Here is a 26,334-nt window from a genome sequence, read left to right on the forward strand (position 1 = left end):
AATATTTATGTTTATATACCTTTAAATCCTCTTTGACCTTTATTGTTATTATAATTATTTGTGAATTGATGCTGGTTGTTTGTGTGTCTGAAATGATGAAAGGTGTACTTTAGAAACGAGTCTGAAGGTTTTGTGAGTTGAGTTTGTCTGAACGTCCAATCAGCTGCCTGCGATCGCCGCGCTGCTCCAACCTGTTCAAGCGCAGCTTTTTGTCTCTCATTAAATGAATGCTTGTACGTGTGGATGATTTCATCGTCGGCGGTGTGGACGGACCTCGGCGGGTCCGGTTCCAGGAACGCGGTCGGTTCTGAGTCGTGGCTGTTTTCCATCAGCGTCGCTCGATATACGTTCAGATGAATTCCTGGGTTGAGATTCGTCAGAGCACAAACTTCTTCAAACACTCTAATCAGCCTCAGGAAGTCCCAGGGGAGGCAGCAGGCTGGTGTTTGGTATCAGAGCTGCGGGGGCCTCGTCCAGGGGTCAGGGGTCCGGGGTCCGGGTGTCCTCGATGTTTGACAGGGACGTCCCGGCCTGCAGCTCTGAAGCTTTATTTTCACATCCCACACATTAACACATGTTTGTGTTTCACAGCAGCTGGACTCTGACTGACCTCAGCAGCCCGTCACTCACTCACATGTTCACCAGTGTGAACCCCCCCACAGCGACGTGGCCCCCCACCTGAAAGACTCCAAAAGTATGTGGACGCGTCCTGAGACTGATCCTTAAATATTGATCGGGTGTGCAGCTTTGGCAGCCTGATGATCTGCTGGGTTTGAACTGCACCTCCTTTTAGTTTATTTTTGAAGGAGTTCCGCTCCGAACTTTAAGACGTCTGTTTCCGATGTTTGTCCCGAAGCGTCAGATCTCTCAGACACGCAGAGTTCACCTCAGACTGCGAATGAAAATGCTCGTCGTCTCCAGGGCTGATGAAGGGAAGCAAAGCCAAAGTGCCGGTAAGTGTAATACCACAGAGGTCCACCAGGGGCTCCAATAGACTCCCATTGAAAAAGCATAAAGGTCTCTCCTGATATACAAAGTCAGTAAATGTTTTCAACAAGTGGTCATGGTGGGCGGGGCCTAATCAGTCAGATCCGCCGTTCTGTAGCTCCTCCCTTTATGGTCACTTCTGGTTCCAAAAACAACAAGATGGTGGCTTTGAAATGACCGTTCACAAACCCACACGTGACGTTACGGTTGGTCACTGCTTTGTAGTGTCGTTTTCTTCTTTAATTGTTTCGTTGCAGTTTTACCTGTAAAAACACGGGAAAACATCGATTTTATGAGCAGACGATCGTCACATGAAAAACTCCAGTTTTTGTTTTGTTTAATGACTTCTTTCAAATTCGGAGTCCATCAGCCTCCCTGGTAGAAACACTCATCAGCCTGCCTGCGCTTCATTATGAGACCGGCTCGCCGTGTTCAGACATGTGCTCTCAAGATGTGGCGGTCGAGGTCGGCGTATCTCCGCCTGATCGGGGGTCAGGCCTGATTGTGGAGCCGTCGGGGCCGATCGGCCTCTCGGAGGGCCTGTGGAGAAATTCGAGCAGCTGTGAGCTCCGTGTGCGGTTTCACATCTTATTCTCATTGAAGGAGGTTGAAGAATTTTTCGTGGAACAGTTACTGTGATCGGTTCAGATGATCATAAAGCAGCTGCTGGTTCGTAGCGAAATTAGCTGTTTGTTAGCTTCGTTAGCAGCAACACTGAGTTCTACTGAACTTCTGAGGAAAAACATTTGCTGAAGACACCCGAACTGTGGCGCCATGGCAACAGTCTTCTCCAACATGAGAGGACAGACCCTGACAGGACAGACCCTCAGAGGACAGACCCTCAGAGGACAGACTTTCAGAGGACAGACCTTCAGAGGACAGACCCTCAGAGGACATACCCTCAGAGGACCCCCAGAGACAGATCTTGGCCTCCAGCTGACCTCCACCATCTGGACTTCATGCCACCGGTTCAGATTGCGTCCCCCTCCACTCGGTGCCTGATGCCATGTTGGACCGGCGCTCCAAACAATGAGGCCCTTTGTTCTTCGACATCAAATCGTCCGTGAGCACCGGCAGACCGGAAAGAGACGCTGAAACACGGCTAAATAAACAGAGCCGGAGGTCCGTGTAAACCATGCAGAGACCCTCCTCTTCATCAGCCTGTCAGTGGAGTGCTGCGCTGTTTTTACCTTCACATGCTTCACATTAGGGCCCCCCCTCCCCCTCCTCGGGGCCCACATTGTTTGGCAAGTGATTAAACACAGAAACATGTTTGTGGGGGCGGAGCTTCACCCTCACTGATGGAGAGATGAAGGCTGGCTGCGTGCCCTCCTATCAAAGCCAGCATATACACACACACACACACACACACACACACACACACACACACACGCACACACGCACACACACACACACACACACACACACACACACACACACACACACACACACAGTACCAGCGCCAGTTAGTGTCACTTTTACTGCCTTCACACTCAGAGCCCTGCAGGAGAGAGACCCTCTTCATCTTCATCTTCATCACCTTGGAAAACAGCTGGCACACATTGTGAAGTCCAAAAGTTAAAACATCTGCCTCTTTATATTTCCACTCAGCGCTGCAGCACAGAAACGGTTAATAATTAGTGATTAGCTGTCGATTTACAAATCACATAAACCCATATTTAGCTGAAAATAGACCAAAGACAACATATCAAATGTTGGAACTGAGAAATGTTATTGTTTTATGAAAAATAAGAAGTTGGGGACTGCGTTCACAGACGATGGTTTTCAGAAGTGTTCCTGAGCCCATAAAGTGATTTCCACTCCAGAATTGTGTCTGTTTTGATGCAGTGCTGCCTGAGGGCATAATGACCAACCAGGATCATGTTCACCACTGAGCTGCATCAAGTCTTCTTTTAACAACACTCTGGAAACGTTGGGGAACTGAGGAGAACAGTTTCTGGAGTTTTGAAAGTGAAATGTGGTCCCATTCCTGCCTGATAGAGGATTCCAGCTGCTCAACAGTTCAGGGTCTCCTTTGTTGTATTGTTCATGTCCTGATGCTCCAGATGTTTTCAATGATTGACAGGTCTGGACTGCAGGAGGCCAGTTTATCAGCGGACTCTTCTACTAGAGAACCATGCTGTTGGAATACGTGCAGAATGTGGTTGGACGTTGTTCTGCTGAAATAAACAAGACCTTCCCTGAAAGAGACGTTGTCTGGATGGCAGCATATGTTGCTCCAGAACCTGAATATATCATTCAGCATTAATGCTTCCTTCCAGATGTTCAAGCTACCCATGCCATGTGCACTAATGCATCCTGTACCATCACAGATGCTGGCTTTAGAACTGAGCTGATAACAAGCTGGATGGTCCCTCTCCTCTTTAACCTGGAGGATGCAGCGTCCATGATTTCCGTAAAGAATCTCAGATTGTCAGACGACGGAGGTGTTACGAAGCAGCAGGGGGCTCCTCTCTGTTCGTCGGTGATAGAAGCAGCATCTTCAATCGCGTTCACACGACATTTAACATAGTTTGTGTCGGTCTGACCTGTGATGTGGTCAGACTGTCTGCTGCCCGCAGATCGCAGGAAATGGCACCATTTGGCAATAAGCTGAGCCAGATGCTGCGGATCAGACGCTCTCAAAGCTTCCCACTCTGGTGTGGCAGAGATGGTTTGAATTAATTTGGAACCGCAGGCTTCTCTGGAACTGGAAGGTTTATGACGGCTGCGTGAGCCTGAAAAAATATTCGTTTCTCATCACGACATCTGCAGAAACCAGCGTCGGTAGGATCTCCGCTTTAAATTAGTTTTCAATGAGGATGAATTAAATGTCCTGGAAGTGACTGAATGTGATCTGATTGGTCGCTTAAAAAAAACAAGATTAATTAAGGACATTTTCAAACTGAAAGAGGCCTCAACTAGAGACTGTTTCTAAAAGAGTTCGTAGCTTCAGGTCTGTAAAATGGTTCTGATCCAGAAGTGTCTTCAGCTGCAATACCAGCGAGTGCCACTAGAGGTCGGCTCCAAAAAGCCTCCGGCTCCATAGACTCCCATTCAACTTCTCTCATCAAATCCAAAGTGAATCAAATGTGTCCATCAGTTATCTCGGTGTTGTTAGCTAAAGTCACTCCTTCTTCTTAGTTTTCTGGAGGTCCATCTGAAAATAATCCCTCATTCATTAGAAAAGAAGATTCAAGAAGACCTGGTTTTGGGGGCGTGTCTGTTTGATTGACAGGCCTGTGGTGCAGTCAGGTTGCAGCTATCGGTGGGCGGGACATAGTATCGTCAGGTTTACCGGTTTTATTTTCAGACTTGGAGGTCTCACTCTGTCGAGGTTTCATCATCTCCTCGAGTTCTGCAGTGATTTATCGTCTCTGCTGTAACACCGACTGGATCACTGACCTCCACACAGAATGATTTATGCTTTCTATCCCAGTGTTGCGGTTCTGGTCTTGTGCCCGTTGGAGGAGATTCGTTCCTGGCAGCAAGCAAGGACGCCTAATTTCAGCAATTACACTGATCCGGGAGACGCCCACTTCACATGAGCGTCGCCCTGAACTGTGATGAAGCAACTCTTAACTATCAAAATCCCTGAAGCCGGGAGGAGGGAATCACATCCCTTCATTTATTCCTTCAGGAGACTTTATTATTACTGAAGGTAATAATTCAGTGGTTCTAAAGATTTGGGACTTTCACTTCTTTTTTTTTACCTTTTAAAAATACCTTAATTATGACTAGTAAAGTTCAAACTGATTTTGCACCCTCACTGAAAAATTAAAGGTACAAATGAGATACATTAATATCGTACTCTCATTGGAAATAAAAAAAATAAAAAAATCCTTTCCTTAAAAACCTTAAATAAATCATTATTAGATTTGTAAAAAAAACAAAAAAAACCACAAATTTAATGTGTAAATTAAGTAACATCCCTTTAAAATCAGATTTATTTTCATTGATTGTTTTTTTTAAAGTCTTTTAAGGGTTTAATAAACCAAAGACCTTGATTTAAAATCAGGTGGTTTAAGGGACACTTTAAGGGATTGTTGTCGCCGTCAGTGAAAAGCACATGTAGTTTGTTGATTGTTGACAAGACGTTTCTTTCACCAACATGTTAATTTAAATGATCTACCAACAGACACCGTTAGAAAGCTGCAGATTTCCCTCAGGAGGTGGTGGAGACCAAAAAAAGAGCTAAGAGAGGCTAAACATCGGACACTTGCTGCTCCAAACAATGATCATGCAGGTTAAAGAGATGTTTACCACCGTGTTCTTTAAACAACACTGTAAACATTTGAGAACTGAGGAGAACAGTTTCTGGAGTTTTGAAAGTGAAATGTGGTCCTGTTAAATATGAGTTTACATGATTTGCAAATCATCACATTCTGTTTTTATGTTCATTTCCCACAGCGTCCGACGGTTTAGAGGACCAGGGTTGTGCATGCGAATGTTAGGAGCTCCTGTTGTTTGCTGTGACTCAGTGAAGAGCAGAGTGAATTCCTGTTTGAATGAAGATGGTTTCAGAGACGTCCTGCTGGTTCCTGGTTTCTCTCTTATTCCTGGGAAAAACCAGAGAAGTTCAGGAATGCAGAGTCACAGTGGGAATGTCTGTTTCCATGTGTGTAAATATGTGCAGGTGACTGTAGAGTGATTCTCTGGAACAGACGCTCTGCCTTTATGGTCATCTTTGTGTTGTTTTTCTTGTTGTAGGAAGAAAGAAACCCAAGAGCCGGTCCATCATGGAGGGGAGGTGGGGTCTTCTCCTCTGCCTCATTGCAGCAGCGTGTTTCCACGGCAACGCCGCTCAGGGGACAGGTGGGTATGATTATGCAGTTATGGCTTAACTTCCTGCATACCATCACAAAACACGGAGAAACGTGCTCACTATCAGCATTACATCACATCTGTACAATTACTTATACAATCTGTGTATACATAAATTCACGCACACGCACACACACACACACACACACACACACACACACACACACACACACACACACACACACACACACACACACACACACACACACACACACTGGGCCTCCCGGAGCAGATGTGTGTGGTGAGTTCATTTCTCCCTGTAAACTGTTACTAACGCTGCACATGGATGTTTGCTGCTGAGCACAGATGAAGCTTCGATCCGTCGGTGCCTCGCTGCAGGAAACCTTCTCCTCTCTGATCCCCTTCAATACAAAGATCAAACCTAATTCAGTCTTCCTGCTCAGTCTTCCTGCTCAGTCTTAACTTAAAGGAACCCTCACAAGAAGCTCTCCAAACGTCCATGAAATCCCCTCCTGCTGATCCGGGTGTTCGGGCATTACTACCAGACTAAAACTTATCTGGATACTGGATCGTTTTACGGTTAAAGTTTAGAGGCAGATCAACGTCAGACTACGAAGTGTTTCCGATAAGTTGTTTTTATTTTCCAGCATGTGAACAATGTTCATGCAGAGACTCGTGCATTTTGGGGGGAGAGAGTGTAGCAGGTTGTTTTTTCTGTAGCTATTAAATGCAACTCTTGACGCTGTGCTAAAAGAGTTGTTCTGCAGAATCTAACGGCTGCAAAGGAAGCTAAAACTCAAAAGCTCCAAACACAGGTTTTCTGAGAACACAAGTTTCCTTGACTCCTTTCAAACACCCACATCAGACCTGAGACCTGGGCAGGACACAATGTGAAATCTCTGAGATGTTTTGAACATCAAAGTTTTCAGGGGAACTGTGAGGGTGAAAATGTTCATGCAGCCGGGCACACAGAGAGAAGGTCAGTACGAGGTGAAGACCGGACGTTGGACACTCAACGAAAAGGTCCATCTGCACTCGGTCCACCTTCTCTTTGGTTCCATCAACACTTTCTGAAAGACACCAACAGTAAACATCTCTTCATTTTCCTCATCTGTCCACCTGAAGGTAGATCCCTGCTCCTGTCCTCAAACTGTCCTCAAACTGTCTTCAAACTGTCTTCTAACGGTCTCCAAACTGTCCTCAAACGGTCTTCTAACTGTCTTCTGACTGTCTTCTAACTGTCCTCAAACTGTCTTCTGACTGTCTTCTAACTGTCCTCAAACTGTCTCCAAACTGATGGTCTTCTAACTGTCTCCAAACTGTCCTCAAACTGTCTTCTAATGGTCTTCTAACTGTCTTCTAACGGTCTTCTAACGGTCTCCTAACTGTCTCCAAACTGTCCTCAAACTGTCTCCAAACTGTCCTCTGTCTTCTAACTGTCCTCAACCTGACAACAAGTGCTCCTTGTTTCCAGTGACTTGCACACAACACCAACAACCCTCCTCTTCTGTCTTTGAGTCACTCTTTCCACCTCTGGCTGGCACGCTTTCTAAGAACCAGGACCTGTCCGGGGGTTCCTGGCGCTTCCTCATAGCACCCCGTGACCTTTTACCTGCGAGACCTCTCCATGACTTGGCGACCTTCCCTCTCAGTGTGCACCCAAGAGGCCGTGGCCGACATCGTCTTCATGGTCGACGGCTCGTGGAGCATCGGCACCGCCAACTTCGAGCAGATCCGTCAGTTCCTGTACACGCTGGTGAACAGCTTCGACGTCGGCCCGGATCACGTGCGCATCGGTCTGGTCCAGTACAGCACCGCTCCACTCACTGAATTCCTGCTCAACACCTACCAGAGCAAGGAGGACATCCTCCAGCACATCAGCAAGTTGCCCTACATGGGGGGCGGCACACACACGGGTCAAGGCCTGGACTTCATGCTGAAGGAGCACTTCGTGGACGCCGCCGGAAGCCGGGCCGGCCAGAACGTACCGCAGATCGCCGTGGTGATCACCGACGGCAAGTCGCAGGATGACGTGGTGTCCCACGCTGAGAACCTGAAGAGGAAGGGAATCGTCTTGTACGCGATCGGTATCAAAGACGCGGACGAAGAGCAGCTGAAGGAGATGGCGAACGAGCCTCACAGCCAGCACGTCTACAGCGTGTCGGACTTTGCGGCTCTGCAGGGAATCTCTCTGAACGTCGTCCAGACGTTGTGCACCGCCGTAGAGGAAGCCAAGCGACAACTGCTGCAGCTGTCTCAAGGTAAAAGGTGTCCGATTGCACAGTGTGTCGTCGGCTCATCTGATTTCTTTAGTTACATCTCAGAGGAACTCATCAGAGATGACCGCTTCGAACTCCGAGCCTTCCCGATTCTCTTTTCATTCTCGGAGGTTTATGTCGGTCACATAGTGTCTTCTCGTCCGTATACAAACACACAGTCATTAAATGTTTCCCGGTTTGGTGCTCCAGATGCTGACGCTCCTCTTCCTCCTTCCCAGAATGTGCCAATGCCACCGTGGCCGACATCGTCTTCCTGGTCGACGGCTCCACGAGCATCGGCATCGCCAACTTTCAGGAAGTCCGGCAGTTCCTCCAGAGCGTCGTCTCAGGCCTCGACATCGGTCCCGACAAAGTCCGGGTTGGCCTGGCCCAGTACAGCGACAAGCCGTACACGGAGTTCCTGCTGGAGGACCACATGGACAAACAGTCCCTGCTGGACGAGGTCAACACGTTTCCCTACAGGGCGGGACGCACGGTGACGGGCAAGGCCATCGACTTCCTCCTGTCGGACCATTTCACGGAGAAGGCCGGGAGCCGGGCCGGCAAGCGGGTGCCTCAGATCGCCATGGTGATCACCGATGGGGAGTCCGCAGACGACGTGATAGACCCTGCCCAACGCCTGCGGGACCATGGCGTCATAGTGTTCGGCATCGGCGTGGGACAGGCCAACCTGGATGAGCTGAGGTCCATCGCCAGCCAGCCTCAGCACCGCTTCCTGTTCTCCATCGGCAGCTACGAGGCCCTGCAGAGTCTGACGGACGGCCTGCTGAAGACGGTGTGCGTCTCCATGGAGGATCAGAGGCGAGGTACGAATTAAAGGAACCATCAGAGTAATTTATCTTGTAATAAAATATAGGAAACAGGAAAACAATGACCCCAACATAAGTTTGTATGCATGTTGTTAAAGTGGACGTACTTTCCGGGTCTGAAAAGTGACGCAAATACAGAAACATCTTAAAGTGTAGTACCACTGAGGACCAGCAGGGGCTCCAATAGACTCTCATTGTAAAAGTATCAAGTTCTCTGCTGAAATACAAATGTTATCATGGTGCCATTAGATAAACTTCCTCCTTCTGATCAGTGTTTCCTTCTGGAAATAACTAATAATTTATTAAATATTAGGACTCAGACACAGGTATGTTTGGGGGTGGGGCTCTTTGATTGACAGGCCAGTGGTGCAGTCAGGTTTCAAGTGTTGATAGACGGGGCATAGCGTCCTTGTTTCTCTCAAGCTCGTCCAAATATGCTCACTTCTGGTTCCAAAAAAAACCAAGATGGCAACGGAAAGATTTTAGAACAATTTTTATATATAATTTCATAATTTTTATCTTTATTTTAATAGTTTTTTTTTAATGATGTATTCATCACACTGGACAGAAAAAAAAGTGAGGCCCATTTTATCGCAGCTCTTAAATACTAAATGCAACAAGAATTGGAACTGGAAACTGGAAAAACTGGAAACTCTTTCAAAGGGAAACTCCGGAAGTTTAAGATTGTACTTTCAAACAGTCTGACAGCTTTAAAAGATGGTGAAAAAAGAGGCTGAGATACTTTCACGTTGTGTCCGTTGGAAGGGTTAAACTCTCTAAACTGTCGGGTCATACATTTCCAGAAAGGCAAGCTGACATCGTCTATCTTCAGGTCATCGCTGACTCATTCACTGACCTTCATGTGATATTAGTGGAGCGTGTTCCAGTAACCGGCTCCATGAAACCCTGAGATGAGCCAAAAAAAACGTGTGTATTTAAAAAGTTAATTTTCCTCAAAAGCATATCTTTCCTCATATATCAAAGGCTCGGCGCCTGCAGACCGCATGGTGCAGTGATTAATGCCAGACGCTACGCTTCCAGTGAAGTTTGAGGTCAGCCGGCAGTGAAGCCAATATATGCAACAATAAGAGACCGCAGTTGTTTGGAAAACAGGAATAACCCGTGTTGAACTGGCTGTTATGCAAGTTTACTGTGAGAACATTAGTCTGTTTGTTACAGTCGTCCATATAAGGATTCAATTACAACCACAGACTGGATATAAAAGAGTTCGTAGCTTCAGGTCTGTAAAATGGTTCTGATCCAGAAGTGTCTTCAGCTGCAATACCAGCGAGTGCCACTAGAGGTCAGCTCCAAAAAGCCGCCGGCTCCATAGACTCCCATTCAACTTCTCTCATCAAATCCAAAGTGAATAAAATGTGTCCATCAGTTCTCTCGGTGTTGTTAGCTAAAGTCACTCCTTCTTATTAGTTTTCTGGAGGTCCATCTGAAAATAATCCCTCATTCATTAGAAAAGAAGATTCAAGAAGACCTGTTTTTGGGGGCGTGTCTGTTTGATTGACAGGCCTGTGGTGCAGTCAGGTTACAGCTATCGGTGGGCGGGACGTAGTATCGTCAGGTTTCCGATCAGATCGGTCAGATCCACCGCTGGCTCCTCCCCCAGCTCGTCCAAATATGGTCACTTCCTGCTCCAAACCGCTCCGAACTAACAAGATGGTGACGGACAGAATCTGAACTGGAGGATTCATAACGTTCACAAACCAACGATGACATCACTGATGGTTGATGACATCACTGATGGTTGATGGATGTTTACAACCCAGAAAACAGTCAGGTAGCTTTGGTCCTCATTAATAACTGCAAACTCAGGTGAATCTCTTCTGATTATGAAGTTCTTTCCTGGCAGTCGTCCACCAGAGCAGAACAACCTAATTTCAGTTTTTGTATTTTCTTTCAGCCCTGGCAGAGAACTTTGCAGACATCTTCTTCCTGGTGGACAGCGGCGTCTCTCCGACCGATTTCCAGCAGGTCCGGACCGTCCTCGTCCGCCTGGTCAATCAGCTCAACGTCGGAGCGTCCGCCTACCGGCTCGGCGTGGCCCAGTACGGTGCCGACACCAAAGTGGAGTTCCTCCTGAACGCCTTCCAGACCAAAGAGGAGACGCAGGCCGGAGTGAAGCGCTTCCGCCACCGCCGGCTTCAAACCAACGAGCAGCGCAACCTGGGCGGCGCGCTGCAGTACGCCAGCACTCACTTCTTCACCAGCGAGGCAGGAAGCCGGGCGGAGCTAGGCTACCGACAATACCTGGTGGTGATCAGCGGGAAGGACTCGGACGACCCCGTGTACAAACAGGCCCGTCTGATCAAAGCAGAGGGAGTCACCGTGGTGGGGATGAGCATCGGGGCGTCCATGAACGAGATCCGTCTGATAGCCACCGCGCCGTACGTTTACCCGTCGATCAGCAACGCCGTGCCGACGCTTAAGAGCATCTTCGAGACGCAGGACAGGCAGGTCGAGATCACCGGAGGTGAGAAGCTCCGCCTTCTACTGCTGGTCTTAATATCTGATCAGTAATGGTTGAAGTGTCACGAGATTACACCTCTGTGTTGTTGGGAAACTCTCATGTATCTGAACTATTTCATGGTGAAAGATCGATTACCTGTTTGTGTGTTTGTTTGTTTGTCTCCCTGCCCTGCTGGAGAGTGAAGAAGAGGAACACCTTGTTCAGACTGCAGCCTAAATTCTTCTCATCATTTCCAGATTGTATCTAAAGGATTTCTGAGTTTGGACAGTTAAAAAAAAAAACCAAAAAAAACCAGGAAATAAGATTTTTACAAATCACATTTGGAGGCTTGAAATGTGATTCCAGTCAGATTTCTACAGATGCGTCTCAACGTGGCGCACGATGATGACGTCATCTACTACAGAGGGACAGAATCGATGCTACCGCTAGCAGAGCTAGCAGAGAGTTGGAGGGTCTGACTGCCAAAGCAACGAAACCTGACTGAATGGCTTCCACACTGTGTATTCCTGGTATTGCTGATTGGTGTTAATGACTTTGCGATTCCTTCCACAGATTGCAAAGCTGCCAAACTGGCAGACATCGTCTTCATCGTCGACGAGTCCGGAAGCATCGGAATGGCCAACTTCCAGCTGGTGCGCACGTTCCTGCACTCGATCGTCAGCGGCCTGGAGGTCAAGCCGACCAGAGTCCGGGTCGGCATCGTGACGTACAACAACCAGCACGCCGCTCAGGTCTACCTCAACACCTTCAACAGCAAAGACGAACTCCTGAAGTTCATCAAGATCCTGCCGTACCACGGGGGTGGTACGAACACCGGCGCCGCCCTCAACTTCACCCGGAACACCGTTTTCACCAAGGACAACGGGAGCCGGAAGGAGAAGGGCGTCCAGCAGGTGGCGGTGGTGATCACGGACGGTGAGTCCCAGGACAACGTCAGCCAGGCGGCGGCGGATCTCCGTCGCACCGGCATCACCGTTTACTCCGTAGGAGTCCAAAACGCCAACAAGACTCAGCTGGTGGAGATGGCGTCTCATCCGCCCAACAAGCACGTGTTCATTGTGGACAGTTTCACCAAGCTGAAGTCTCTGGAGCAGAATCTGCAGAAGATTCTGTGCCACAACATCATTCGCCAGACAATCTCCGTGAACTCAAGAAGAACCGGCATCAAAGAAGGTCCGAACCAGCATTTCATACGTTTGCCTGAACTCCAACAAATATACACATATAGATGTTTATTTATATTTATATTATTGAATATTTTGTGAATTCATATTTTTGCTTTTCCTCTCCAGGCTGCGTACAAACAAATGAAGCAGACATCTTCTTCCTCATCGACCACTCGGGAAGCATTCAGCCCACGGACTTCCAGGAGATGAAGAAGTTCATCATCGAGTTTCTGAACACCTTCCGCATCGGGCCCCAGTACGTCCGCATCGGGGTCGCAAAGTACGCCGACCAACCCGAGTTAGAGTTTGACCTCAACAAGTATTTGGATGTGAAGTCGCTGGAGAAAGCTGTGGAAGGAATCCGACAGATAGGAGGTGGGACGGAGACCGGGAAAGCGCTGACCTCCATGGGTCCACACTTTGACCGAGCGATGACCACTCGCGGTCACAAAGTCCGCGAGTTCCTGGTGGTCATCACTGACGGGAATTCCACCGATGAGGTCAAGGCTCCGGCCGTGCAGCTGATGGCGCAGGGCGTCATCATCTACGCCATCGGGGTGAAGAACGCCAACGAAGAGCAGCTGCGAGAGATTTCCGGCGAGCGTAAGAGGACTTTCTTTGTCAATAACTTCGATGCCCTGAAGCCCATCAAGGACGACATCATCACAGACATCTGCTCTCCGGAAGGTGAGTTAAAGATGCATCGATGTGCTTTGATTGGACAGCTGATAGTGGAGAGATACAGGAAATGAGGTCAGTGACATGTAGAAAGACTTGCAACAAATATCCCAGCTGGGTTTCATGGTTGCCGCTTTAATTCTGCAATAACAGCAGTACCACTGATGGCCACTGGGGGCCGTCTCCAACAGACTCCCATTGAGAAAGCATCAAGTTCTCTCCTGAAATACAAAGTCAGTAAATGTTTTCCACGAGTCATCATGGTGCCATTCGAAAAACGTCCTCCTTCTGATCAGTGTTTCCTTCTGGAAATAATTCATCATTCATTACACATTAGCACTCAAACACACATATGTTTGGGGGCGGGGCTAGTTTGATTGACAGGCCTGCAGGGCCTGATCCCCTTTGTCTAAATATGGCCACTTTTGGCGATGGCCAGAGTAGAGGCTTGGAAACAGACGTTCACAAACCAACACGTGATGTTACGGTTGACAGCTGCTTGGTTTTATCGTGTTCTTCTTCTATTGTTTAATGGCGGTTGTCAAAGACGTGATGTGAAACCAGGTGAAGCCAGGTGAAGCCAGGTGAAACCAGGTGAAAATACTCTCGATAAGTTCTGTTGGTATCAGTACATTTGAAGGAACTCTTGAAATGTCTGTGCTGCTTTTTCTAGTGTGCAAAGACCTACCCGCCGACCTCCTCTTCCTGATCGACAGCTCTGGCAGCATCTACCCTCAAGACTACGACAAAATGAAAGACTTCATGAAATCCGTCGTCAGCAAGTCCGTCGTCGGAGAGAACGAGGTGCGCGTCGGTGTTATGCAGTTCAGCACCGTGCAGCGCCTGGAGTTCCCCCTCAACCGTCACTACAGCAAGGAAGAAATGTCGAAGGTCATCGACGACATGCAGCAGATCGGCGGAGGCACGGACACGGGCAAAGCCATCACCTACGTGTCGCAGTACTTCGACCCCGCCAAAGGAGGACGTCCCAGCCTGAGGCAGAGGCTGGTGGTGATAACGGACGGGGAGGCCCAAGACGAGGTCAAAGGCCCCGCGGCGGCTCTGAGGGCCAAGGGAGTGCTCATCTACGCCATCGGGGTGGAGGACGCCAACACCACCCAGCTGCTGGAGATCAGCGGCTCGCAGGACCGGATGTATGCCGAGAGGAACTTTGACGCACTGAAGGACCTGGAGAGTCAGTTGGCCATGGAGCTGTGTGATCCAGGGAGAGGTGAGAGGAGGTCACCTCATAAGAGACCGTTTGGTTTGTACGCCATCGGTTCCTGCGTCTCGCTGGCTTTTAAACTTTCATAAATTCATAGCACCAACCGAATTGCTGCGAGACTATCCAGTATTGAAAAATACAGAATTTCAATACCTCAGCCTCGCCCACGTTTTCGTCTTCAAATTCATAACGTTTGACACGTGTACGTTGGATTACATCTCATCGCTGTCAGCGATCATCAGCGATCAGCATACGTAGGCTTCACTCGGGCGGCCGCTAGATTAAACCACTCGGCTTCAGCGTTCATTGAACATCAGTGAATCGTGACCCAGGAGTACATTTTGCAGAGTTAAAAAAAGTTTTAAATGTGGGAGCAGTGGTTAGCACTGGCTGCGGGTTGGAATCCCGGCCGCAGCCTTTCCCTGTGCCTACCTGCCCAAGATGTGACCTGCCTTCGCCCAACCGGAGGAGATTCAAATAATCTCGTCACGAGTCTTCGGTCTAAACTGATCCCGGAACTTACTGACATTTATAAATGTCTGAATTTCTTTCTCTCTTTTGTTTCCAACAGTCTGTAAGAAGACGGAGAAAGCTGACATCATCTTCCTGGTGGACGGCTCCACCAGTATAGAATCCTTCCAGTTCTCGAGCATGCAGGCGTTCATGTATTCGATTGTGAACCAAACCACCGTGGGCAAAGACCTAACTCGCTTTGGTGTCATTCTCTTTTCTGACAACGCCAAGTCTGCGTTCATGCTGAATCAGTACACGTCCAGACAGCAAGTTTTTAAAGCAATAGCAGATCTAAAGCCCCCGTATGGAAATACCCACACCGGCAAGGCTTTGAACTTCTCTTTACAGTACTTCAGCGCCACGCACGGCGGGCGGGCGGCACTGCAGGTGCCGCAGGTCCTCATGGTGATCACGGACGGCCACGCCACCAACCCCTACAACCTGGTGGCTCCGTCGGAGGCGCTGAGAGACGCCGGGATCACCGTCTTCAGCATCGGAGTGGAAAAAGCCAACAAGGACGAGCTGAAGATCATGGCGGGTCACGATATGTCCAAAGTCTTCTATGTGGACAACTATGATGACCTGAAAACTCTCTACAAGAACATCAGCCAGGTCCTCTGCAATACCACCAAACCAGGTAAGACACGTGTTTGGTGAATGTTGTTGCTTCCTTGAACTGAAACAGACTCGTAACTTTTTTTGACAGACGTCTTATTTATACACTTTTTTGAAGCGTACTTGCGAGCAGGTGATGATAAACCAGTGATGAGCAGAAATCAGCCAATAAAGTCACTTTATCTGTTGTGACCACCGACTGTTTATAAAAGAGTTCGTAGCTTCCAGCTCTGTAAAATGGTTCTGATGCAGAAGTGTCTTCAGCTGCTCAAAAACAGACCAGAGAACCTCCAGTCATTTACAGTATTAACAGTGATGTGGATCAATATCTTCTTCTTCCTTTTGCAGTTTGTGAGAAACAGAAGGCGGACCTGGTCTTCCTCCTCGATCAGTCGGGCAGCATCATCGACCCCGACTACACTATCATGAAGAATTTCACCATGGCGGTAGTGAACAGCTTCAAAGTCAGCAAGGACCTGGTGCGGGTCGGCCTCGCCCAGTTCAACGACTCTTTTCAAAAAGAGTTTTACCTCAATCAGTTTTACTCTGAGACGGCTTTGTTCAAGCACATCTCAGAGATGCATCAGGCTGGCGGAGGAACCTACATCGGAGCGGCCCTGGACCAGGTCAGGGGTCATTTTGAGGCGTCGCGGGGGTGCCGCAGGTCCGAAGGGATCTCCCAGAACCTGGTGCTGATCACGGACGGCGAATCGCATGACGAAGTCGTGGACGCCGCCGAACGTCTCCGGGATCTGGGAGTCGAGATGTTCGCCATCGGCATCGGAAAGGTCCACGACATGCAGCTGATGCAGATCACCGGCACGTCGGACAGGATGTTCACCGTGGAGAACTTCAACAGCCTGGAGAATATCAAGACCACGGTGGTGGACGCCATCTGCAAAATGCAGTGCGATGAACCCGGTGAGTGGAAACATCCGTCTCTCTGGCTCGTCCTCCGTCTGTCCCGTCCAGAACTAACGACACACTTCTCTCCGCTACAGACTCTAGACCGCACTGCAGCATCGACATCGCCGTGGGGTTCGATATCACTCGAAGGAGCCAGACGTCCGGTGGGACTCTCGTCAGCGGCCACAGCAAGCTGCAGACCTTCCTGCCGGAGATCGCCCGCTACGTGTCCTCGGTCCCGAGCCTCAACTGCATCACCGCGGAGCACGTCCGGACCCGCACGGCCTACCGAGTGGTGAGCCGGGACGGAGGCCTTCTGTACGACTTGGACTTCGAGGGCCACAGCGAGGACGTGGTGAGGAAGGTCATGGCCGAGAGCCTGACGCAGCCCACGTACTTCAACGCCGCTCTGCTGAAGTCCTTCGGGCAGAAGTTCAAGACCACGTCCACAGCCCGCGTGAAGGTGAGTCTCAGACGGGGCACCAATATTTCAGAAATAAAATGTTCCTGCGCTCAGTCACGTCACAACGCTGACGTTAGCTTTCTTTATTCGGACTCCTCAGCAGGATGAGAGGAAATTTAAAATGGCTTTAAGGTTAAAAAATCAACACTGGACTCAAAGACAGATGAATGTTTAGGAGTCATCGGTTTAGCCGCTAACGTTTGAGGTGTGACTCTTAATGACGTCATTCTTCTTCTGTGGTTTAACGCTACATCAGCGGAGGATTAGCGCCTCTATGGACACCGTTTATTTGGATTGTTGGTTCCTGTTACTGGCAGTATTCTAGTAATAGTTTAATATTGTCATAACTGCCAAGTGTAATTAAAGGCATAAAAATGTGGGATTTGTTTATATATTCTAATGTTCAATTCCGATTAATGTCTTCTTAGTTATTAAACTGTGAGTTTTCAATTGTATTAGTGTTGTTAAATGTACAGAAAACGACAATTAAATCATTCAGGAAAGATTCACGAGTCCTCTCGAAGACATTAAACTCGTCTGTGGGACAGTTTTAAAAAACAGGAATGATAAATGTAATAATTAATTTGGACCTTATTATATTCTATTGTTTCATTCACTGAAGTTAGTTTAATAAGTCGCTTTAAAAACCTGCTTCTTTAATCTGGAATTTAATTTGGAGGAATGTTTGTTTTTAAGTTTTAATCATAATTTTAATGACATTTATTCAGTTTTATTGACTTGTGTTGATTTTATTGTAAATGTAAATCTCCCTTTAACATAATCCTGGTTCAACGCTGCTCTCCGTTTCATTCTCACTAAATGAGTTTGTATAGTTTCAGGCTGACTGCAGGAAGTCGGGAAGAAAATTACCCTAATGGCTCCAAATATTTTCATGTGGTTGTTTCAACTCTCGCCGCTCTTTGATTTCCGTCCAGGAATCTTTCAGCAGCGACGGATTAAACAAACCAGGAGGCTCGTTAGAGACGTTGGAGGACGGTTTCCAGTTCTCATGTTCATCCGGCAGACTTTTATGAAACATGACGTAAAGTTTACGTCCCTTCGTTCAGATCGGCGATCGATGACATCAAGTTTCCGACCTTGATGTCGACGTTTTCTCGGTGTTTATTCTGAAGCTGGTCAGAAGTGTTGAAGCGAAGTGCTGAGATGTCCTCACGTCCTGCAGGTGCTGCTGATCTTCTCCGACGGACTCGACGAAGACGACGTCGTGCAGCTGGAGAACGAAGCCGAGCAGCTGCGACAGTCGGGTAAAAGAAAGGCCGAGGATCCGCCGTGTGCTGGAAAGAGAAGCTGAAGTTGTACAAATGAAAGTGTCTCCTTGTGTTCAGGCATCAGCGCGCTGCTCACCGTCGCTCTGGACGGAGTCAGCGACGCCGGCCGGCTGCAGATGGTTGAGTTCGGCCGCGGCTTCGGATACAAGCTTCCTCTGAGCATCGGCATGCCGAGCGTCGGCAGCAGCGTCCTCAAGCAGATCGTAAGTCCTTCGCTCCGCCGACCGAGTCTCCAGCAGGACACGAATCTGATCTGCTTCAAAGAGACGAGTGGCTTCGAGGTCGTCGCAGCAACACAGAAACACGTTTAAACTGCCTGTTCCTGCAGAAAACATGTTCATCTGCTTCTGCTTTAATTCAGCTTATTTATTATTTAGTTGAGAATGATTTCTCTGATTCATCACCCGTTTCTTTGTAGCTGAAACTTGAGGAAGTTCAAATGTTTTCTCAGAAAGAAGCTTTTCGTGTCCCGACGTGTCCGACTGTAGGAATGAAAACCAGAAGAAACAAACAAACATCCCGAGGGAGTTTTAACTGCAGAAAATATTCAGATTATTCAGCCTGCTAAAGAAGAACAAATGCTGAAGAATCCAGAAAACTGAGGAAGATTCAGAGGATCTGAAATAAAAAAAACTAAATCAGCAAACTTCCAGACGCCGTCTTTACGAAGAATAAATATCAACCTCTGTCAGATATCTAGATTATTGTTTGACAGGAAAGAAAATGAAAAGTTCTTTAAAGGAAAACGTCGGGCAGAAGAAATGATTTTTAATAAACATTTTATTGAAAGTTTGAAGTTAAATACCGTTTAAACTCACAATAAACACACAACGTGAATTTCTAATTACAGCAGCTTTAAAGATAAAAACAGTTTTAAGGTTTCGAACCACTAAAAGGAAACTTAAAAACCTGCTTTTTTAATCTGGATTTTAATTTGGAGAAATTTCGTTTTTAAATTTGAATCAATATTTTGATGGCGTTTATTCGACTTTATTGACTTTATTGTAGCAATTTTTAGTCCTGCATTTTTGATTTATTTTGTGTTTATTCTTCTTTTATTTTGTTGTGTTGTTTTAATTTTTGAAGCACGTTTGTATGAAAGCTGTTTTATAAATGCTTCAGATCAGTTTCTGCTTCTCGTCTCTGCAGGACTCCGTGTCGGATCGCGAGTGCTGCAACGTCATGTGCAAGTGTTCGGGACATGAAGGCATCCGGGGCTCTCGGGGCCCCCCGGGGTCAAAGGTGACGCCTCTAAACCATAAACATGATGTCAGGAAGGTTTTCGGGAGGTCGTGTTTCAGGAGCAGGAAGTGACTTCAGGACGTAAACGAAACGCCTCCAGCAGCCGGTTACTGTTGGAGCTGCTGCAGGTTTTTACCACTTGTTTAGACCCGTGGTGCCCAAACTGAGGGTCGGGCCCCTCCTAAGGGTCACCAGGTAAAGCCGAGCGGTCGTGAGATAATGAATGGGAGAAAAGAAGGACAAATATTTCTCTAATCTCTAATTTATGTCCAATTATTGTGGTTTTTTTGGTCCTTTTTTTTTATTGATATGAAAGTTAAACAACTCTTTTTTTGTCATCACTGGTTTAAATCTGCAACAATGCAGAACACTATATTTGTTTTTATGTGAAATCTTAACTGAATGTTTTAAAATACAAACTCCAGAAGTTTAAAGTAACTTAAAATGCAGATACTCAAGTAAAGTGAAGTCCCTCAGATACAGAGTTTCTAATAATTGCATTGATTGTTCGATCAATATCAACATTTTAAAAACTATCAAAAAAATGTATCTCAAGAACGGGATGAATTATTTCAGATTTTAATTCAATTTAGTGAAAAGTGGCTGTAAAATGAAGCCTTCAGCTCTTCGATGCTTTTAGATCAGTAACATTTATTCACATGGCTGAGCTCCACCCAAACCAGCTGAATCAGCTTCTTTTATGTGAACAATAACAGATTAATACTCAAAACATATGAATGTTACATTGAAAATAAATCATCAAATTAAGATTTTTTTATTTATTTTATCTTTAATTGGTTGATTGACAGTTTAGAAGCTCTGAGAAAAATGAGCGTCCCCCAGAGTTGAACAGATGAAACATGTTTAACGCCAACATGAAGATAATGCTTAGGTGAGGTGGGAGGAGTTTGTTCAGATGATGTGGGAGGAGTCTGTTCAGACAATGTGGGAGGAGTTTGTTCAGGTGATGTGGGAGGAGTTTGTTCGGGTGATGTGGGAGGAGTTTTCAGCTGCTGACCCATTTCCTGTTTGTGTGTGTCTGAACAGGGCGTCCCGGGACAGAAGGGATTCCTCGGCTTCCCCGGAGAGGAGGGCGTCGCCGTGAGTGCTGCTTCGTTGTTAAAATTTTCATTTTCTATTGAGAACTTCAGTTGGTTTCAATGATCCACTTGTACTTCTTGAAAATAACATCAGCGTTTCTCCTGCGTCCGTCCTCACCCTGTCTGTGTCCTGCGTCCGTCCTCACCCTGTCTGTGTCCTGCGTCTGTCCTCACCCTGTCTGTGTCCTGCAGGGCGAGCGGGGGCCTCCCGGGCCGAGCGGACCTCAGGGCGTTCAGGGCTGCTCAGGGCTCCGAGGACAGAAGGTAACTCGGTGTCTCGTTATCACTCTGGACAGACGCTGCTGTCTGTCCACATGTTGACTATGTCCATCTAACTTCTGCTGTTCGTCTCTGCAGGGCTTCAGAGGTCTGCGGGGAAACAGGGTGAGTGATGTCACAGTGATGTCATGCGGTGTTTGAGTGTGCGGCGTCTCATCCCGACTTTTCTCTCCAATGCTGCAGGGCGAAGACGGAGAGGACGGGCTGGACGGAGTCAACGGACAACAGGTACCAACCGCCGTCTGTTCTTCGTAATAAAAACATTCTTCATCATCATCATCCTCCTCATCAGCCCAGCCGTCTTCAGAGACTCGCCCCGGGACCGGAGACATGTAAACAGGAAGTAGAATGTTAGCCAGCTCACAGATAACGACGTCCTCCGAGAGTCTGGAAACATGTTTCATGTCTGACAGCTCAGATCAAACGGTTCCAACGAAGAGGTTTAACAGTCAGAGTAAACTGGAAGAACCTTCAGGTTATTTCAAAATAAAAGCATTGGAACCCTCCAACAGCTTATTTACTAAAGAGACTGAAGGTTTCTGTCTGTGTGTCTGGAGGAAGCAGTCGGGCGTGTTCAGGAAACAGCTGATTGGACGGATTTCCGGAGCTAAGCGTGTTTTTGTGTTTCTGTTTTTAGGGAGTGACGGGAACAGATGGAGGTCGAGGACCGAGAGGAGACCCAGGAAACCCGGTACAACAAGAACCGCTACACCTCACCATGATCCATACGGATCCATACTAACGTGTTGTGTTAACATGTTGTGGTAACATGTTGTGATAACGTGTTGTTAATGTGTTGTGGTCACGTGTTGTTAATGTGTTGTGGTCACGTGTTGTTAATGTGTTGTGTTCACGTGTTGTGTTAACGTGTTGTTAACATGTTGTGGTCACGTGTTGTTAACGTGTTGTGGTAACATGTGATAACGTGTTGTTAATGTGTTGTGGTCACGTGTTGTTAATGTGTTGTGGTAACATGTTGTGATAACGTGTTGTTAATGTGTTGTGGTCACGTGTTGTTAACGTGTTGTGGTAACATGTTGTGATAACGTGTTGTTAATGTGTTGTGGTCACGTGTTGTTAATGTGTTGTGGTCACGTGTTGTTAATGTGTTGTGGTCACGTGTTGTGTTAACGTGTTGTTAACATGTTGTGGTCACGTGTTGCTAACGTGTTGTGGTAACATGTTGTGATAACGTGTTGTTAATGTGTTGTGGTCATGTGTTGTGGTCACATGTTGTTAATGTGTTGTGGTCACGTGTTGTGTTAACGTGTTGTTAACGTGTTGTGGTCACGTGTTGTTAACGTGTTGTGGTAACGTGTTGTGATAACGTGTTGTTAACGTGTTGTGGTAACGTGTTGTGATAACGTGTTGTAGTCACGTGTTGTGGTCATGTGTTGTGTTAACGTGTTGTTAACGTGTTGTTTTAACGTGTTGTAACGTGTTGTGTTAACGTGTTGTTTTAACACGTTGTGGTAACGTGTTGTGGTAACGTGTTGTGGTCACGTGTTGTGGTCACGTGTTGTGTTAACATGTTGTGTTAACGTGTTGTGTTAACGTGTGTTATTTTGTGTGAACAAATTGTGTGTCTGTGGTTCAGTGGAATTCCTCTTTAACCGTCACGCTCCTCAGATGAGATGTTGACCTCTGACCTCCCAGCTGGGTGATTGACAGGCTGATGTGTCGTCCTCAGGGTATCCCTGGTATCAGAGGGGAGGCGGGGCCTAAAGGAGAGCGAGGACTGAGAGGAGATCCGGTGAGTTCCAGCGTTTCCTCTTCGATCAGAGCCTCCGTCACATGATGGATGGAAAGAAGCTGTCTCTCTTCTTCTACTCTTCATCCTCCTCCTCTTCATCCTCTTCCTTCTCCTCCTCCTCCTCCTCCTCCTCCTCCTCTTCCCCCTCCTCACTGTTTTCTGTCCTCTAGGGTGAATCAGGAGTTGACAACACCTCCCCAGGAGCTAAAGGAGACCCCGGTAATCAGGGTTTACTGGTAAGAGAATTTTTCAGTATTGATGAATGTTTCATTTTCAGGAGGTGTTTATTGTTTTAATATACTTTTAATTTGTTTTAATTCCGTCCGATGTCTTGCAGATTTGTATTCTGTGTAAATGTTCTGTGTTTATATAACTTGTCCTCACCTGTCCTCAGGGTCCACCTGGGCTGGACGGCCAGCCCAGTGAGAGCGGCGTCGTCGGAAACCCGGTGAGATCCTGTGCTTTTATTTTGACAGGACACTTCCTCTTCTCAGATTTTACAGATATGTTAATAATGGTTAAAAACGTGAGAAAACACTGTCCGATCGGGTTCATTGATCCTGCTGACGTCATGTTTGTCTGCTGTTCAGGGTCCTGATGGAAGACGAGGACCTGCTGGACAAAAGGTATGAAATCAAACCCTCAGAGCTGTGAGAGCTGCAGGACACAATGCTAAACTGTGTGTGTCTTTGTCTCTGCAGGGTGCACCAGGTCAACCTGGAGCTGCAGGACTGCAGGGCAGCCCCGGAGCTTCAGGTCCTCAGGTGAGTTTCACCGTTAAAGGACCTGACCGTCCTGATCACAGACTGTTTCTAAAAGAGTTCGTAGCTTCAGGTCTGTAAAATGGTTCTGATCCAGAAGTGTCTTCAGCTGCAATACCAGCGAGTGCCACTAGAGGTCGGCTCCAAAAAGCCTCCGGCTCCATAGACTCCCATTCAACTTCTCTCATCAAATCCAAAGTGAATAAAATGTGTCCATCAGTTATCTCGGTGTTGTTAGCTAAAGTCACTCCTTCTTCTTAGTTTTCTGGAGGTCCATCTGAAAATAATCCCTCATTCATTAGAAAAGAAGATTCAAGAAGACCTGTTTTTGGGGGCGTGTCTGTATAACGTTCACAAACCAACAATGACATCACTGATGGTTGATGACATCACTGATAGCTGCTGATTGGTCCTGACTCAGTCCTTCTGTCTCTGCAGGGTACCAGAGGGGTCAGAGGTCAACCTGGACCCAGAGGGATCCCCGGCCTTCCTGGACCTCAGGTCAGAGCGTCACCTCAGACACACAAAACATATTTTGTTAATCCTGATAACAGAAAGATGGATGTATAAACACACACACACACTCTCACACACAATCTCACACACTCTCACACACACACACACACACACACACACACACACACACACACACACACACACACACACACACACACACACACACGTACACATTCACAATTAGAAACTGTGGACGTGTCCTTTAACACATGAATTCTGATAAAATCCTTCCTCCAAATCTCCGGAAACCTCCAGCTCATTACATCTTCATCCTGAAGGCTGTGGTTAAAGGGGGCGGGGCCTGTCGGTGACGAATCCTTCAGACTGACAGACAACGTCTCAACATCTGGACTCATCTGGATCCCATTAGAGATCAGAGCTGGATCCTGTCAGTCAGAACGTCGGGTCGGGTCGGTGGACCCGGTTCTGAGAGAACAGAACTTTACAGCATCGGACAAAACAACACAAGTCAACATCTTTATTTACAAGGAAACCGATGGCTGCTGGCGCCCTCTGCAGGCTATTGTTGGAGCTGCTGCTCTAACATACGTTTCTAATAAACGTTAAATGGAATTCAAGTTTACAGAAGCATAGAAATTCATTTAAAACTGGAAGGAAGGAGAACGTAAAACATTCAGCCACCTGCTGAGTGACTGGTTGCTATGGTTACACCTGCTGAGTCACTGGTTGTTATGGTTACACCTGCTGAGTCACTGGTTGCTATGGTTATGCCTGCTGAGTGACTGGTTGCTATGGTTACACCTGCTGAGTCACTGGTTGCTATGGTTACACCTGCTGAGTGACTGGTTGCTATGACGACTCCTGCCCTTCCAGCGGGGCAGTGAGCTTTCACTGGCAGAACCAACAGGCAAACCAGGAGAACAGCTTTGGAAAAATCCCTCCCAAAACAAAAACTACAAGTCCGATGGAAACAATTCTTTCACCGTCTGAAACAGAAGCTCGTCGTGAACAACTGAAGTGAATTTCATGTACCTGCTGTGTATTATACAGGTGTGGTCGTAGGTTAGAGACACCCTCCATTTTGGTTTTGAGCAGCAGTTTCAGAGCTCACATATAATGGGAGTCTATTGGCCGTCAGGAACCTCCAGGATTCCTGTGAGTCTGAGTCTCATCCAGCCGGCTGCATGTCGTCCTCGTTCTGAAACCGTCTGCTCGCTAACGTCCAGTAACGACGTCTTCCTAATGAACGTCCAGTCGGTCCGACAGATTTACGACTCGGATCTGCATCTCTGAGCAGGAAGCTCGTCTGCCGCGCTCCGCTCACACTCAGACACTTCAGTCCTCCTGTCATGTTGCTATGGCGACCATTTCTAACCTATGTCTGCAGACGATGCGTTCAGGGTCTCTTGGTGTTGCTCTGACTCTGTGTTCTTTTGAAGGGCGGACCGGGACTGGCTGGGAACCCGGGGACGGCCGGACGCCGCGGCGCCATTGGACAGAAAGTGTGTGACATCATTTCATCGCATCTGTGATTCAGCAAACATGATAAACATGATAAACGTGATAAACATAAATAATAAAACATAGAAACCAATTAATAACTCAGGAAAACCAATTGATAAACCCAGAAGGACTAGATTAAAGAACCCAACTAATAAATGAAGAGAACCGATTAATTAAACAATTAATAAACAGTGGGAATAGATCAGGTCCAAAGGAACCAATTATTAAATTGAGGAAATGGATTAATAAACCAGAGGAAAGGAATTATGATAACCAACGAACCCGATTTTTAAACAGAGGGAACCAATGAATAAATCGAGGGAGCTGATTAATAAACCAATTAATAAACCAGCAGAAAGTTTCAATAAACCACAGAACAAAATATTAAACAGACCAAAAAAATTCCATCTTTTTCTGACGTTATTAATTCATTATCGATTATCTGCCCTTCAGTCATAAATGTGTTTTAATCTCTGGCAGGATCCTGATTGTGTTTGACAGAAATAAAAGCTCCGTATTGTTGTTGTTATTATTATTGTTGATGTGGTCGCTGTTATTATTGTTGTTGACGTTGTTGTTGTTGATGAAGGGCCAGCCCGGAGTGCCTGGTGATAAAGGAGCTGCAGGACCGCTGGGAGTTCGAGGGATGCCGGTGAGTCGGTTTTAGGTTAGGTTAGGTTAGTTTAGGTTAGGTCAGGTTAGGTTAGGTTAGGTTAGGTTAGGATAGGTAGTTACTTTATTAATCCCAGAGGGGACTTTTTTTTTGCTACAGCAGCATACAGAAGCAATGAATGAGGGAATGATCTTCTGTATCAGGAATGATCTCCTGTATCTGGAATGATCTCCTGTATCTAGAATGATCTCCTGTATCTGGAATGATCTCCTGTATCAGGAATGATCTCCTGTATCTGGAATGATCTCCTGTATCTGGAATGATCTCCTGTATCTGGAATGATCTCCTGTATCAGGAATGATCTCCTGTATCTGGAATGATCTCCTGTATCTGGAATGATCTCCTGTAT

The 26,334-nt window shown here is 47.0% G+C and overlaps 1 protein-coding gene across 2 annotated transcripts in view; it reads left to right on the forward strand.

Annotated features, from left to right (window-relative positions):
• The window catches only part of LOC138632648 (collagen alpha-6(VI) chain-like), a 43,130-nt gene that overhangs the window by 6,310 nt on the left and 10,486 nt on the right, over nucleotides 1-26,334 (forward strand). For both annotated transcript variants that reach the window (XM_069718375.1, XM_069718376.1), the window contains exons 3-27: nucleotides 5,698-5,802; nucleotides 8,270-8,857; nucleotides 10,776-11,345; nucleotides 11,895-12,515; nucleotides 12,635-13,195; nucleotides 13,860-14,417; nucleotides 14,983-15,561; nucleotides 15,888-16,460; nucleotides 16,541-16,908; nucleotides 18,092-18,173; nucleotides 18,255-18,400; nucleotides 19,347-19,439; nucleotides 20,487-20,540; nucleotides 20,732-20,803; nucleotides 20,897-20,923; nucleotides 21,002-21,046; nucleotides 21,456-21,509; nucleotides 22,509-22,571; nucleotides 22,742-22,807; nucleotides 22,966-23,019; nucleotides 23,162-23,197; nucleotides 23,273-23,335; nucleotides 23,771-23,833; nucleotides 25,249-25,311; nucleotides 25,902-25,964. In XM_069718375.1, the coding sequence (XP_069574476.1) occupies nucleotides 5,727-5,802; nucleotides 8,270-8,857; nucleotides 10,776-11,345; nucleotides 11,895-12,515; nucleotides 12,635-13,195; nucleotides 13,860-14,417; nucleotides 14,983-15,561; nucleotides 15,888-16,460; nucleotides 16,541-16,908; nucleotides 18,092-18,173; nucleotides 18,255-18,400; nucleotides 19,347-19,439; nucleotides 20,487-20,540; nucleotides 20,732-20,803; nucleotides 20,897-20,923; nucleotides 21,002-21,046; nucleotides 21,456-21,509; nucleotides 22,509-22,571; nucleotides 22,742-22,807; nucleotides 22,966-23,019; nucleotides 23,162-23,197; nucleotides 23,273-23,335; nucleotides 23,771-23,833; nucleotides 25,249-25,311; nucleotides 25,902-25,964 (5,538 nt within the window). In that variant the 5' untranslated portion in view covers nucleotides 5,698-5,726. The remainder of the gene's footprint in view (nucleotides 1-5,697; nucleotides 5,803-8,269; nucleotides 8,858-10,775; nucleotides 11,346-11,894; nucleotides 12,516-12,634; nucleotides 13,196-13,859; nucleotides 14,418-14,982; nucleotides 15,562-15,887; nucleotides 16,461-16,540; nucleotides 16,909-18,091; nucleotides 18,174-18,254; nucleotides 18,401-19,346; nucleotides 19,440-20,486; nucleotides 20,541-20,731; nucleotides 20,804-20,896; nucleotides 20,924-21,001; nucleotides 21,047-21,455; nucleotides 21,510-22,508; nucleotides 22,572-22,741; nucleotides 22,808-22,965; nucleotides 23,020-23,161; nucleotides 23,198-23,272; nucleotides 23,336-23,770; nucleotides 23,834-25,248; nucleotides 25,312-25,901; nucleotides 25,965-26,334) is intronic.

This window comes from Brachyistius frenatus, unplaced genomic scaffold, assembly GCF_029030835.1.
Source record: "Brachyistius frenatus isolate BFR_SWC_R1_liver_20210118 unplaced genomic scaffold, ASM2903083v1 Contig_191, whole genome shotgun sequence".
In the NCBI taxonomy this organism is placed as follows: domain Eukaryota; kingdom Metazoa; phylum Chordata; class Actinopteri; family Embiotocidae; genus Brachyistius; species Brachyistius frenatus.